This window comes from Zonotrichia albicollis, chromosome Z (genome assembly GCF_047830755.1).
Source record: "Zonotrichia albicollis isolate bZonAlb1 chromosome Z, bZonAlb1.hap1, whole genome shotgun sequence".
Classification (NCBI taxonomy): Eukaryota; Metazoa; Chordata; class Aves; order Passeriformes; family Passerellidae; genus Zonotrichia; species Zonotrichia albicollis.
In genome coordinates, this window is record NC_133860.1 from 37,783,663 (window position 1) to 37,798,224 (window position 14,562).

Consider the following 14,562-nt stretch of genomic DNA (forward strand, 5'->3'; position numbering starts at 1 on the left):
TGCTTTCTGGCAGATAGCTAAAGCATGAGGCTTGCTTTATACACATTGTGTTGGTCTGTCTCTTGACGTCAGGTAGAGGTAACAAATGGGAAGATTCGTATTTCAGACTTCTTTTTGTCTGCAGTTATAATCTGCCCAGGCATGCTATGTTGAAAGACTGTAAAAAGAGATTGTGTGTGTGTTTTTCACCCCATTCCTCTTGTGCTGTGTTTTGCATCTCACTGATGCCAAGAAGCAGTGTTGCACTTAACTGCAGTGTTGCACTCACTGCAGGATGCAGACATCATTCCTGCTAGAGCTCCTTTATGAACTGTGGTGCTAGCAGTGAAGCAGCTGTGCTTGCTGGAAATGCATGAATGTGTGAATTGGTGTGGTAAACAGATTAGATGACAGAAATTCTGGTCATTATTCTTTGAGAGTTGATTACTAACCCTAGAATACCTTTGGAAAGCATTAGCCAAGAGGCCTGCAGATCCAAAGGGTGCATTGACTTGTTAATTGTATTAATATAATTGTTGTTAAATGTTACAGAATAATGAAAGCCAGTGGTACCTGCATTGTTAATGGTGTTATTGTGTTATCATTATTAAGGGGAAAAAGCAGGAATAGTCAACATCTGCAGAAGAGAGGGACTTTGAAAGCATATAATGTTAATAACTGTGCTGTGGAAGTAACATCTTTCTGGTTTGTGTTTCAAGGAAAAAAAAAATATTCTCTGTGCTTTTCTGGTTTTGCTTGGTTTTAACCAGATGTCTGAGATTGCTAAACTAGACACACCTCAGTAAAGACATAAATGAATAATTTAAGCCATGTTTTCCTACATCTTGTTTTATAAATTTACTCTTGAACTACTTGAGAGGAGACCAGGGTTTGCATTTGCAAAGGAATACAATGCTTACAGCCTTTCAGTGCTGTGAGTGACTTTTTGTTTGGAATTCTTTCCAGATGAGACATTTTCTTTACAGAAGTTGTGTCAGTATAGGCAACATCTGCCAGTATTTTCAGGTTAATCTACATTTAGCTTTTGTAGCAATAATAATCTTTCTTGCTAACTTCCGCTTCCTTTCTCAACTCTGTGTTGGTGAGATGAAATCTAAGCAGTGCAAAATTAAGAGCAAACAGATGTTTTGATCAAGCTTGAAGTCAGCTTTCACTTGCAAGGCTTAATCTAATTTAATTGCTGCAGTTTTTTGCCCCCAGGTGCATGAAGCAGATCCTGTTTATTCCCGCAAAAACTGTAAGGCTGCAACAGTGAAAAAAAATTGATCTTATACTCGGGATTCATCTTTTTTTTTCCAGTAAATCACAATTTTCTAAACTTCTGTCTGGATCAGGCAAAATGTATTGAAAAAGAGTTTTTGAAGTCAAGCTCTACAGCTCAATCTCAGTTTGGAGTATTAACCATTGATGTAATGTGAGGTGCTTGCCTGAGTCAGCTCAGGGAAGATTTATCATGGTCACAAAATAGCCCTTTGATGCAATTGTTTATGTTTAAGTGCCTGTACGCAATTGCCAGTCCCACTCAGTTTTGTTTTAGACAAGACAAGCTGCTGGTATTGTCTTCCTGCAGGTAAAATGCACTAAATGCTCACCTGTTGTGTTTCACAAAGCAGTGTTTAGTAGCGACAGACTATTTCTTTGCATGTGGTGATAAAAAACAAACAAAACAAGTGCCTTTGTTGTGGACTTCACTTCAGCAGTAAAATTTGCCTTATGGAAGTAGTGTGTAAAATTTGTATTGCACAGTCTTGATGGAAGCATACCTTCACCTCCAGAGCTAGGCCTTTTGCTAGTTTCTTTACAGAAACAGTTCCAGAATCCATCCTGATTCACTGGAGTTGGCTGTCCTCCTTGACACGTTAATGCTGTCTCCTACTCTTTGTGCCTTCAACAAAAAGTTAACAGTTTTATAGAAAAACAAATAGTACCTTGGTGCAAGCTACGTGTGCATGTGCTTACACAGCTAACAGAATGAAGCAGCAAACTAAAGGGTGGTATCCACAAAGTTGAGCCCTTTGAACATCCTTTAAGGCTTAACTAAAACTGTAGCATGTCTGTACACAATCACAGTTTACCTGTCAAAATTTTCTTTCTCCATCAGAAACAACTTTCCAGCAACTGAAGAAGTATTTTTATCAAAGACAAAAGATATTTTTATCAAAGGATTTTTAAGGGAACAGATCTTGGTTTGAGAGGCGCTGAGCAATGGGAATAGGAATCTGCTTGTTCTTGGCAGCTAGGAGAGAGCCAGGAACCTGTGGCTGTAGTACCCCATACTCAGCTGCTCTCTTGTTGAATTTCTGTTCTTAAGTGATTGTCTCCAAACTCAGTAATGAAAAAGCATGGCAGCTTCACCAGCTTCAGTGTCAGAGTTGACTGTTAGACTGTTGATTCTTGTACTGTATTTTTCAAGTTTTAGAAGTCTTCAAAAACTGATGTTTTGCTTGTGTTCTGAGTAAAATTTGAAAAACCTGTCTGAATATACTGTTCAGATTTGAGCACCTAACTGATCTTTGTGCTCTTGCAAATCTGTGCACTCACCCATTGTGGTTAGTGAGGTGGAATTTAACTCTTTCGATTTCATTCTTTCTCTTTTTTTTGGGAGGTAGGAGAATTTACAAATTTGTTTCCAAAACTGCTTACAGGATGCTTGCTGGGACCTCAAGTTAACCTTCACAATCCAGGTGTCTGTTATGTTTTAAAAATTCAAATTCATAGCTCTGTGTATCCTTTAAGTTTGTTTTCAATGTCTTTAAATGAAGGCTCCAGATAATATATAACATAAATTTAAAATACCTTCCAGTAGAAATATGTAGGAGATATAAGAGATGTAATTGAAAATTTAATTATTCATTTTTACTATGTGGTTGAAAAAACAATCAAGTTCACCAAATCCAGTTCAGCAGTTTCCATAACTAGATTTTCTTCTGTCTCCAAAACTTGGTAACTGTGAACTTGCTAATGTCTCCCAAAATTAAGCCAAGCACACAAAAAGCAGCAGCTTCATCTGGTCCTGTCTTTTGACTAGTCTGTAGAAGTTGTCCATCCACAGAGCGGATCCAGAGCTCTGGCAAAAATAAAATCATGTGGTTGACTTTATTATATTATGTACAGGAAAAGCAGGTGGGTGAGATAAAATATTCTAGCTCTAAAATTACTAAAACTAAGTACTTGCCCTTTGCTTTTCTTCTTTTTTGTAGAGTATTGCAAAAAATGCTACTCTTCATGGAACAGTTCGCAGTATGTATTTATTAAAATTGTAATCTCAGAATAAGAGAGAGTGCCTAAAAAAGGAATATAATTAAATTATAACCAAAATCCCACATAGCAGCACTGATCTTAAACTGTCTTTATGAAGTGTTGTGTAGTGGTTTAAGTAATGCTACCTTTAATACTGAAATGAATAGACTTTTCTACAATTTCTAGGTTCGGCTTTCAACTTGATATAAACTACAGATGATATCCCTTTAAAATTCAGGTGCAGATGTGACAGAACCAAACAATGACTTCTCCTTTTGTATTAACCTTTGTGTTACAAGAATATATTTGTTCTGAAAAGCCTTGGCAATTAATTTTCTCCATTAAAGAACAGCCCGCTTTTCATTCAGCAGTTTGCTATTCTATTACTGCAGAAACTGTTTACCACGGAGGGGGATAATGTGACTTAAAGAAGATGGCTCAATCCTGTTTGGCAGGATGGGAGGGGGTGGCGAACGCCGGGCATCTGCCGAGAGAAGCTGTCTGAAGCACAGCGTCTGTTTAGCGCGGTGGGCTGGCGTAGCGAGGGGGACGCTGCATCCTCCGAGGTGCACCGTGTGCCTCTGTGTGTGTGTGTGTGTGTGTGTGCGCCTCTGTGTGTGCGTGTGTGCCGGCGCAGTGGCTGCTGCTGCGGAATTGCGGGGATGAATTACTTGGTGTGCACAACCGAAGGTGCCGCTCGCTCCGCCGGAGCGGCGCGGCGTGCGCTGCCGCTAACCTGAGAGAGGGCAGCCTGCGGCTCTGCGTGACAGCTCGAGGTGGAAGGAGCCCAACTTGCGGTCCTCCCCCGCCCCCAAGAGATCCTCAGTCCATTCCTTTATGGTGGTTCATTTGGCGCTCTGTCATCGCCAGAATGCTGCCCGTGAATGTGTGTCATGATTACAATAGAGTGTGGTAACACATAACAACAATGAAAGCCCAGCGGGAAAGGCTACAAATTCCAGGGCTGACCTTGGAGTAAGTATTGTCTGTCTTTAATATTTTAATGGTTTCTGCATGATGCCGGCTTTTGTGCAGTCAGGAGCTTTTAACATACGTTTGTGCTGACAGCCTGGGAGCACTGCAGCTCCAGGTTGAAGGAGCACGTTTTCAATGCAATTTGGTTTCAGCAAATGTGTGAGCCTGGAGCCAGGATATTGCAGTGTGCTTGGAAAGAAAGCGTTTCTGTATATTTAAAGTTACTGAATCTCAGTGCATGAAGGACTGTCAGCTTGTAGGAGAAGAATCTGTCAGTAGGCCATGGTGTCTGTCTTTCTCTTCAGCTCTCCGTGGCTGTTTGTTTATCCTGGTGCTGCCTTTTAGAAAGGCCTCTTTCTGTGCTGAATAATAGAGAGCACTGCAAGAGATTAAACCATTATAAAAATACTGTTTGTGAAAATCCATCAGGAGCAAGATATATTTTACATACGTAACTGCACTAATGACCTGTATTGACATTCTGGAGGAATCGTGATAATTTCTGCAGTAAGTATGTTTACCTAATTTAGCAGTGTGTTTACTTATACTTGCTTAAAACTGATTAACTAATTTGTGTGCTTTCGGCTGTTTAGAGAGTAGCTAAATGAACGTGTGTAATTTTAATGTATAGTGATAGTAAGTGTAGTCTTTTATTCATAAATGCCAGTGTATATTTACCCCAGAAATGTTAGTCTAAGCCAAATATATATTTCTATACATACGTACCTGTAGTCTACACTGACATGTCAGGCATGTATCTATGCATGTTACAGCCATGAGAACTTGCTAATTTTATCTAGGTAAATAGATAGGCTACGTCAGATCCTTTAGTATTCCCTGGGACTGCCCCATTCTTGCTGGATTAAAAAAACCCAACAAAACCCTGAATGCTGCAGATGCCTGCAGTAAAGTTATTAGCTATGAAAGGTATTCTCTCTGGCATCTGCCATGTGTTAAAGAGAGGACTATAGGTAAGTGTGCAGCATAGCAAATAATTTATTGTAATAATCTCTTGAAGGTGACAGAGGACTTTATTTCAAGGAACAAATGTAGATGTCATACTGGTTCTCCAGAACTACATTTGTGAAATGTCTGAGAAATTCTGGATTTCAGTCAGGCATCTTCTGGTAAGAATAGTGTGTGTTAATTGTGGGCAGGCTAAGCTCCAGATATTTTTCTGAAATAACCATCTTTACTAATTTCTCATGAGTTTTGGAGGAGAGGTCTTATCAAAGATCTCATTAAAATGGTTTCCATGAATAATTGATAATTATACTTCTTTTGAGATGTGGCAATTGAAATATTTTTAAGTCAATCTTCACTGAATTATGTAATCATCATGTGAGAGTAGCATCACTAGCTGCAAAGGATGAAAAAGGATTCATGTTTTTCAATGTATGTTTGTGTTTTTATAATATGAAGTAATTGTTTACTGCTTCCTCCTTTTTCACAGTAACCTAACATAATTCCACTTGCTTTACCATATTTTCAAAATATTTAATACTGATAACATTAATAGTTACATTTTAAGTTCAGTATTGATCTTTTTTTTTTTTTTTTTGCTAAAATGTTGTCTGGATATATTTACTTTTTCCATATATTTGAATTACTTTTATCATCACACTTGCTACTTTTTGAACTTGATTTACCTGTAGAGAAAAGAAAATACCATATTTTGGTTGCTGAGACATAATGATTTCCATAGTCATTCTCTCATGATTTCCAGAGTTGAGTCAATGCAGACTTAAATCATGTCTCCCAAACTGTTAATTGAGATCATTTAAAGAAGAGCATATCTAGGGGGGAAAGAAATCCAATTTATTCCTCTCACCCTGAGTCTCATGTATTTTCTTTCAGTAAGGTTTAAATGTTGAGACTAGAATTATGTTGTCTCCCTGAGAAGCAAGTACAGTCTGTCTGCTTTATATTCATTACTTGCAAAAAGCTCCTTGAAAGAATATTAAATCCAAAATAAAGCATTCCAAATTTAGTAAGTGTAAGAAGTAGGGTTGTCATGCACTGTGATAATTTGTTTTAACAGGTTTTCTTAGGTCTTAAAAAAGCAAAGCTGAATAGTGAGTTCTGTGGAAGAACTGGATTGACATACCAGTATCATCACTCAGTAGGAATTTTTAGATCCATAGTACTAGCACATCTGATATTGGATGCTTTCAGATTCTGTGTCATTACTGAGACTCTGATGTGTAAGAGTAGTGAAAATGAGGAAGAGTATGAGTAGCTAGCTACTAGCCAGTGTAGGACTTCTGCTTGCTGTGTGTGAGCTGTCCAGTGGACGAAGGGCAATGCCCTTTGCCTTAGAGTATTTCCAGGATTTCTTCACAGCAAGGTGAATTAAGGATCTCAGTCTGGGCTTTGAAATTAATGTATTCTTCTTATTCAATGACAGAGCTGGCTTTTTCATCTCCTTTTAACCATTCTGTCTTAAGTAGATTCCTTGTCCCCAGTGGCTACTCCATAGCAGTCCCCTTGCTCTCCCTTTGCTGCAGCCCTGTGCTTTTGGCCAGTTGGTGCCAGTTCTCTTCTCCTTCCACCTGGACTATCTTTGGATCAGTTCCAGCTTCTCCTCACTACTTCTGATCCTGATGGAGGCTGGTGATGGTCTGCATGTCCTGCCTCCATATCTTACCTTGCAGTGCCCCCAGGAATTGCAGTGCAAGCACCGACTGTGCAGCACAGGATGGTTTTCCAGCCTGCAGTCAGCCCTGGCCTGAACTGATGGGTGGACAAAAGGGGGACAACTGAAAACTACCAGCTCTGCTGCAGCAGAGATGAAGAGATGGAGCAGATAAAGCATAAAAGCAGTTTTTACAAGTCTGTACTGCAGTGATCATACATAAACAATGATCCTTCCAGTGCGTGTTGTTGCAGGTCATTACAGTGCAATGCAACAGAGACTGCTCCAGTTGAACAGCCGAAATCCGCCTGTTGATCCACACCTTTTTCTGCAGGCCTGTATGAGCTGCCTGGTATGAACCTGGGTTCACTTTACCCATTTTCAGAGTTATATATTGAGCCATTGGCTCTTAATGTATCTTGTCAGCTCAAAGGTATTGCTGGGCTAGCTCAGGTAGTCTGCAGTTAAAGACAAACTAGCTTGTACTCAGCTGCTGGTGCTCTTCTGTGCACCTTCTTCAGAGATTATGGAAGCACAGCCAGCAGCCAGAGGAATATACTCATAGACAGTAGCCTTGTCAGAAATTACCCACAGGTCCATCCTTGTCTCAGTGTGCATGTCTCTGCCAAACTTTGGGCCTTCTCCAAGGCATCTCAAAAAGGAAACAGTTACAAAAATGTACATTGTTGAAATTGTATTCCTAATGTGTTCTAGAAGCAGTAGTAATCTTCCTGCTGAAATGTTCAGAAAAAACCTGGATCAGGTGTCCACCTTGAAAGATTTTCAAGGCAAAGTGTTACACAGTTGAAAAAATGGGCCTTAGCTGGGCATAGCATATTAGCCGTCTGTGTCTCCACTGAGGACAGGACAGGAGTGCTAGCACTGGCTGCCTGCAAGGGTCTCTTACAAAGCAGAACAAATCTTTATGAAGATGAGCTGAAAAAGTTACCCATAAGCTTCTGCCTTCACTCAGTCTGCACAGAGTGTTCTTTTTGACAGACAGCTAAAGTGAATTGTCGTGAGAGGCATGCTATGAGCATGTTTTTTAAAAGAAGCTTTCCTGTGAATTTTATGGGGAAATGTGCATATGATAGGATGAGTATATGTTAAAGGAGCATCTCTGAAATCTGGCTGTGGCTGGCTGTTTTTTTGAGAAACCTTTCGAACGGAAATGGACTTGAGGCAACTTCTTGAGGACACCTTTGAAGTCAAACGCTCAAGAAAGGATTTTATGGATCGATTGTTTATATCCATGTTTGATTACCTAGAAGAAGAACTTGACATTTGTGAGAAAGCATTTCATAATGAAATTGAGGCTAACTGGAGCACTTCTAATTTTCAGTAAGTGAAAATTAGGCTCTCACACTGGAAATTTTTAGTCTAATTTTCATATTGCTGGTGGAAGTTTATCATCAGCTCTAGTTTTCCTTTTGTTTTGATAAATCTGATTTGCATATAACTTAAATCCCTGCCCCCCAAGATTCTTTAAGAGGGGAAAACACCCAATCTGTGTGTTCTGTTTGGTTAGATGTCTAAAAAAAATTACCATGTTTCACCCCTCTTGAGACTTTGTACACAAGTATTGTACTTGGAAGAAGTCTGAGGTAGTCAAGCATATGCATCAACACCAGCTGCCATATTTATTTTTGTTTAAATCAATTTCATCTTAAGTCAAAACCTGTGTGGCTACTGTCAATCACTTCATTCAGGAGGATGGTCATGTTTTGGTTCTATCCGAAACTCCTTTCATAACTCCTACACTAAAACATGCAACTCTTGCTAAACCGTCTGTTCACTAGAGATGACATTATTTTAACTTGCAGTCTCACCCCAAGGAGCCTGAGCCCAACCCCAACAAGCCCCTGCAGTCCATGCAGTCCTCTGTTCGCTTTTCATTTTTGGAGGTAAGCAAGTAAACTTCCATTGTTGATGTTTTCTTCTGCATCCAAAACTTAATGATCAAAACATATTGCAAAAGGAAAATTGAAAAATAATAAAAATTAAGTATGTGTCTGCCAAAATATGTTTTACTTGACCAGCTGCTTTTCTAAAGGTAGGTATTTTATGGAAGAACCCCCAGGATAATCTGTATTTTGAGACTTAGTATGCAGACTCAAGATACTAATGTATAATTCTGTGTTGCTTTGACTGCTTAAGAGGGTATCTGAAATTTTATAGGTTTTATAGGCTTCCTGTGATCATCATGATTGTGTTCTGTTATGTGAGAAGTTTAGAAGCTTAAGGTGCATTCAGAAATGAGGGTGATTCATGAAACATGTAGTTATTTTTTGCTTAAGTGAGGGCTAGTACTGTGCTTAGTGAGTTGAATGATTCAGAATAACACAAAATCGTATTCAGTAATTGGTAGGAGTGTTTTGTCCTCAGGACTAGGAGGATTTTAAGCTTCACTTCTATTTCAGTAATGTTCTAGATAAGCCTTAACAGTCACATACAATATCCTTTTCACCCCCTTCTTCCTTCAAATTCCATGTTTGTTCATAAGAATAATTTTTTTGGCACTTTTCAGAAAGGTAGTTATCCTCATGAGATCAGAAAATCATTAAGTGGTAGAAAATGCTTTGTAATTCTTCCTATTATGTAAAATTATAATAAATTAAAATGGATGGATGTTTCTGATACAGAAAACTTTTTTTCCTTCCTTCTTTTCTTTTTAGAGCAGGAAGTTGCTAGTCACGGATCTCATCGGTGTCAGTCATTGAGATTCTGCTCCATAGGGAAGGTAGTTTTTAAAATGAGTTACTAATAAGTCATCAATGCCTCATGGATTAAAAAAAAAACAAACAAAACCAAACCACTTCTAATTTTGGTCAGAGGTCTCACTTGTTACTGTGAGAATAAGAACTACCACATTCTTAAATTACGTAATAACTTATATTTGTGGGTTTTTTTGGTACAACTTTGAACAGAGTGTGGCAGAGGTGAAGGTTGCTTGGATGTGTTAACCTGCTTCAGTATACTTTAAAGTTAAAACCAAATAAAGAGGTGAGACCTCTTCTGTCAAGGGTTCACATGACACTGAAAAATGGAGCAATGACCTTAAGACTTGATACGTGTTTCTGAAGAAATAGTGTAGTTTTTTATATATTTTGTTTTGTTAGGAAGACATGGTATGAGAATCCCTTATTTGTACAATTTTCAGTATGATTTAAATAAATACACTTTTTTTCTTCAGTGAAAACACTTTTATAATGTTTGTTAAATTATCAGCAAAATCATCAGCTGGTATAGAATGCTTGGTGAAATTAGTATTTTCCAATTGGGTCTTTATACAGCCAGAAAAATCACTTCTCTTTGTGGTGAAGGATGTGTTCTTTTTAAAAATTTCAGTTTTGTGGAATCAAAAAGCTGTATACAAATTTTATATTTTGTATGACCTGGATGACTTGCTGAACGGCCTCTGCAGATGTGTGGATGTGCTGCTGTGCAAACTGTGTGACAGACAAAGCCCTCAGTGTTTTTAGAGCTCAGACCTTGTTTACCCCTCTGGGTGGCAGAGACTCCCAACAGTGCCAAATTGGAGCTTTTCATCCTGTGATGGAGGATGTTGGGAGCAGACTTTTCAGATACTTTTTGAAGAAATAGAGTGGAAATTATTGTTAGTGCTTAATGTGAAGCCTCATCCCCTGATACGGCTGGAAAATGTCTAAGTTCATAGGGATTTTTCTTTGGCTCTTTTGTCCTGAAATTTATGTAAAGCTGCCAGAATGGTTACTTTTTCCCTAGAGTGAAAATGTTTAAAGTCTGATTAAATCTGAAACAGAGTGCTTTATTTATCTGTAGCTGGAGAGCTGCTGGTGTATTGAACATCAAATGTTTCAGTTATTAGTTACTCTTAAGCTTGACCTAGCATAGTGGAAAGATGAAATGTGTTGATTTTTAGGGTATATAAATAATTAGCATTTCCATTAGCTCAGAGTACTCCCGTATGTGGGAGGAGAAAAATTGCTTCAGTGACACTATTTCTGCTTATATTCAGAAATGTTAGCATGCAGGCCTTACCAGAATGAATGGATAGGGTTTTCCTGTGGTATTTCTCTCTCTTTCTCTGACATGCTGGCTCATCTCCCTCATGGCCTTTGACTTGCACAGCTGCTCCTTGGGCGGTTGTTTTTGTTGAAGTTCTGCTTGTAGCATTTGTCACATACAGTAGTAGTCTAAAGGGAACCTCTTGCCAGCTAGATGATCATCTTTTTGAAATAAACAGAAACAACCTGTGAATGGAAATACCTGCCCCCGGTACAGTGTGAAGCTCTCAATTCTTTATTTCTGAGAGAGGGTGGGGGATAAAGTGGTAATTCAGATCTCAGAAAGATAGGCACACATTTACCATTACATTTTTATCTTTGGTGTGAGTCACCTGAAAACTTCCAACTGCTGTTTGGGGGAAAAGTATGTGCAGTTCTAGTACTAATAATTATAAGCAGTAGATTTGCAAGGAAAGAGAGAAGATGATGTAAATAACTGAGTACAGCTACTGAGATATTTAGGATCCTATGCTTCTAACATAAATTTAGTGTTTTTCTTTGCTTTTGTCAATTTGAAGTCCTTTGTCACAGTAAAGGGGAGTGGAGTGGGGAAAGTATTTGAAAAAGACCAGGGGGGAACACTAAGTGCTAGAAGTTATAGTGGCTTCTAGTAAAAGCAGTAAAGGAAATTGCAATACTAAATAAAAAAAATATATAACAGCATGCATTTGAACCTGAAGAGTACAGAATGTTGATTGCCTACAAAAAAATCTTTTCATTCAACATTTTGCTTTCCTGATGTCACTGATACTGAGCTGGGGGAAAAACATCTTTAAGGCAGTTGATAGATAGCTCTTAGTTTCTACAAAAAAGAAAAGATTTTAGTGAATTTTTCAGAAAGCCTTCACTCAGGAGCGGGAACATTGCCCATGTGTCAGGCACTGTACAGACACAAGTGTTTTTACCTGGCTAAGACTGGTGAGGAGGTAGACAGGATTCATTCTGAAGCTTTGAAAAAGAAAGCATCAAGTAAAAAAGCCCATATACTTTTTTTTTAAATGGTTAATTTTTTTAATAGACTCTTTAATGAAGAAGATCCAGTTCACCTGACCATATCTACCAGCTGAGTTGGCAGGAAGGCAAATCAGGATTATTATCTAAACCTTTCAGTAATGTAATCTGCTCTTTTGGGAAGCTTGTGAGGATGCCACTGTAAACACTGCATTTTACATAGGGTCATGTTGTCAAATGATTACATATGTGTTACCAAGAGCAGCAATTAGAAGTATAACTGGCATGGATTAAACCTCATCCTGCGGCACTGTATTGAAAGAAAAACAAATGTCAGTGTCGCAGATAGCTTGGCCACTTTTTGGTATTTAGTACTAAGTTTTTATATGTGGTAATTGCCAAAAAATGTTGACACTTGTATTTTCTTTAAATGTAACCTGAATCTGTAATATGAATGAGTAATTATTACAAAGGGAGAATTAGTATGAGACTTTAAAATATAATTTTATACAAATAAAAATTCAATTATTAAATTTTATAAGAAACTTTATTTAAGCTGTATAAAATCATATACCAAATTGTTGAATACAGAAATAAAAAATCAGTGTGTTCCTATTCTTCCAGTTTCTCTTTCTGCATTCCCTTCCCCCCCCCATGACATTCTGTATCTCAGAATCAGATAAAGACAGAAGGCTTAAAATAGCTACATTCTAACAACTGTATTGACTGTATTATGAAATCATCAATTAAATAGATGGCTTCTGTTGAAAAATGAACAGTAAAGTTTCTGGTGATTTCTTTATTGTTCTGAAAGTGAGTATGTTTAAAGAGCTTTTAAATGTTTTCTGGCTCTGTGTGATGCTGTGTGGGCATGTGGGGCATATACACTCATATGAAAGATGTAATGGACAGTAGGGACTTAATTTGCTGTTTGGTTTTTACAATACTGAAGGCAATAGTTTGTTTCTAAACTTAGCAATATTCCTGTATTTCAGGAGGAAAGAGGTGTGCACAGTGTTGGTGTGTTGCACTGCCTGTGTGGGCTGGCTGGGCTGGGTCTCTTGGGGTGGCCGTGGGGCAGCTGGGGCAGAACTGCCTCAGGGGCTTGCACAGCCAGGCTGATGACAGAGACCTGCCCATCCAGTCCTTGGCCCTGCTGCCATGATCACTCGCTGCCCACTCAGACCTCAGCAACAGCCAGGGTGACAGCTGTTACACATGCTGGTTAATGATTAAATCTGGTGTAAGCATACAGTCTAGCTAGACAGGGAATACTGCAAAAAAAGAAGGACTAGTACTCACTCCCTGATGAGGAGGGACTTGTGCAGAGACATGACATGATTCTCTCAATCAAAATTGTCATAGAGGAGTTAGCTATTAAATTTGGACTCTTCTGGTCTCAGAGTAGTTGAACTTCTATGTAATTTTATTATGGAACTACTACTTCATGGATTTGTAAGGTTTTATAAAAGACAAGACATGTACATGTCAGAGGATACCTCCTCTTTCTCCTCAGTGACATAACCTCCATACCCAAGCAGACATTTTTCTTTAAAGTTTATTTCCACCTTTGCTTTCTGATACCAGTACAAAGTACATTGACCTTAAGGTTATGCTGTAAGATGAAGCTGTGATTTGTTGATTTGTTACCCTGAAAAGGGAAGTTCTTGGGAATGGCTGATGTGGATGAGTTAAAGAATCACTTGGCTCAATTTCTTTCTCAATTTTTTTCTTTAAAATGAGGAAAACCTGCTGTTTCATCTCTCAAGGTAATCTGATTAGTATTCATGAACATCAGCCATGAAGCACGAGTTCCTCAAGGTGAAATAAATTAATCTTTGGTTTTCTCCTCCAGAAGTAGTATGTCTGCTCTGAAGTTACTTTTATGTCCTTGCTGTTCTCTTAACTCTTTTTGGGTCTATGTATTTAACCTTCTAAAACACTTTCCTCAGTTCTTTCCTATTTCTCCCATATTAAAACTTATGACAGGTCAAAGGGAGAGCTGTTTCCATTGGAAACTGAAAATGGAAAGTGAAAAACAATTTTATTGCACATTTAAGTTTTTTATGATGTAGAAATAAGTTTTGAGCATTGGTTAAATAAAAGCAGCCCCTTACTCAGCAGACATCATCTCTTGTGTGCTCAAGCGTGCTATTCTAGCTTCAGCTTTTGAAATACTTTAAAAAGTTTTCTGTTTTCTGAGCTCTCTGGAGTCACAGCGGAGGAGATTTTTGCTTGTGAGTTATCAGTCTGTTTTGAGTGCTAGTCTGCTACACGTGCATAAGCATACTGGTATGTAATGGCATTGCTCCTGTGTAAATGAGGGTTCACCTGAGAACTGCAGGAGCTGCAAATCTGTCATCAGTGAGCATGGGGTCTCCTGGAGGTTCTTCACTATTTGTATTCATCCAAGAGGGATATAGGGATGTGAATTTCTGATTCTGTTTGGGTTTTTTTGGGCTGGTGCTAAAGAAGGTGATGTTTTACTTATCCCCCCACTGATGCAAATTCAGGGAGTATTGTTACCATGATGCTTTGTAAAGCTTCTGGAGCATGAAACTTAAGTTTTCTTTTATAATGAAGATTTGGCTTCAAGTACATTTTTAAAAGCTCCCAGGACAAACTTAATTCTTCTATATGGCTTTGTCTTATCCACATAACTTTTTCAGTTTATTTTGTGGCTTGTACTACTTGATATTGTTCTGCAGGAAGATT

At 38.4% G+C, this 14,562-nt stretch overlaps 1 protein-coding gene across 17 annotated transcripts in view; it reads left to right on the forward strand.

Annotated features, from left to right (window-relative positions):
* The window catches only part of MAST4 (microtubule associated serine/threonine kinase family member 4), a 291,175-nt gene that overhangs the window by 145,089 nt on the left and 131,524 nt on the right, over window positions 1-14,562 (forward strand). For 5 of the 17 annotated variants that reach the window (XM_074533260.1, XM_074533261.1, XM_074533262.1 and 2 more), the window contains one exon: window positions 8,674-8,754. The exons of 7 other annotated variants lie outside the window; for them this stretch is intronic. In XM_074533260.1, coding sequence (XP_074389361.1) covers window positions 8,674-8,754 — 81 coding nt within the window. Of the gene's footprint in view, window positions 1-3,345; window positions 4,216-4,291; window positions 4,723-4,859; window positions 5,187-5,233; window positions 5,343-8,673; window positions 8,755-14,562 lie in introns of those variants that run through there. 5 more of the 17 variants (XM_074533270.1, XM_074533273.1, XM_074533280.1 and 2 more) reach the window with 5 other exon arrangements.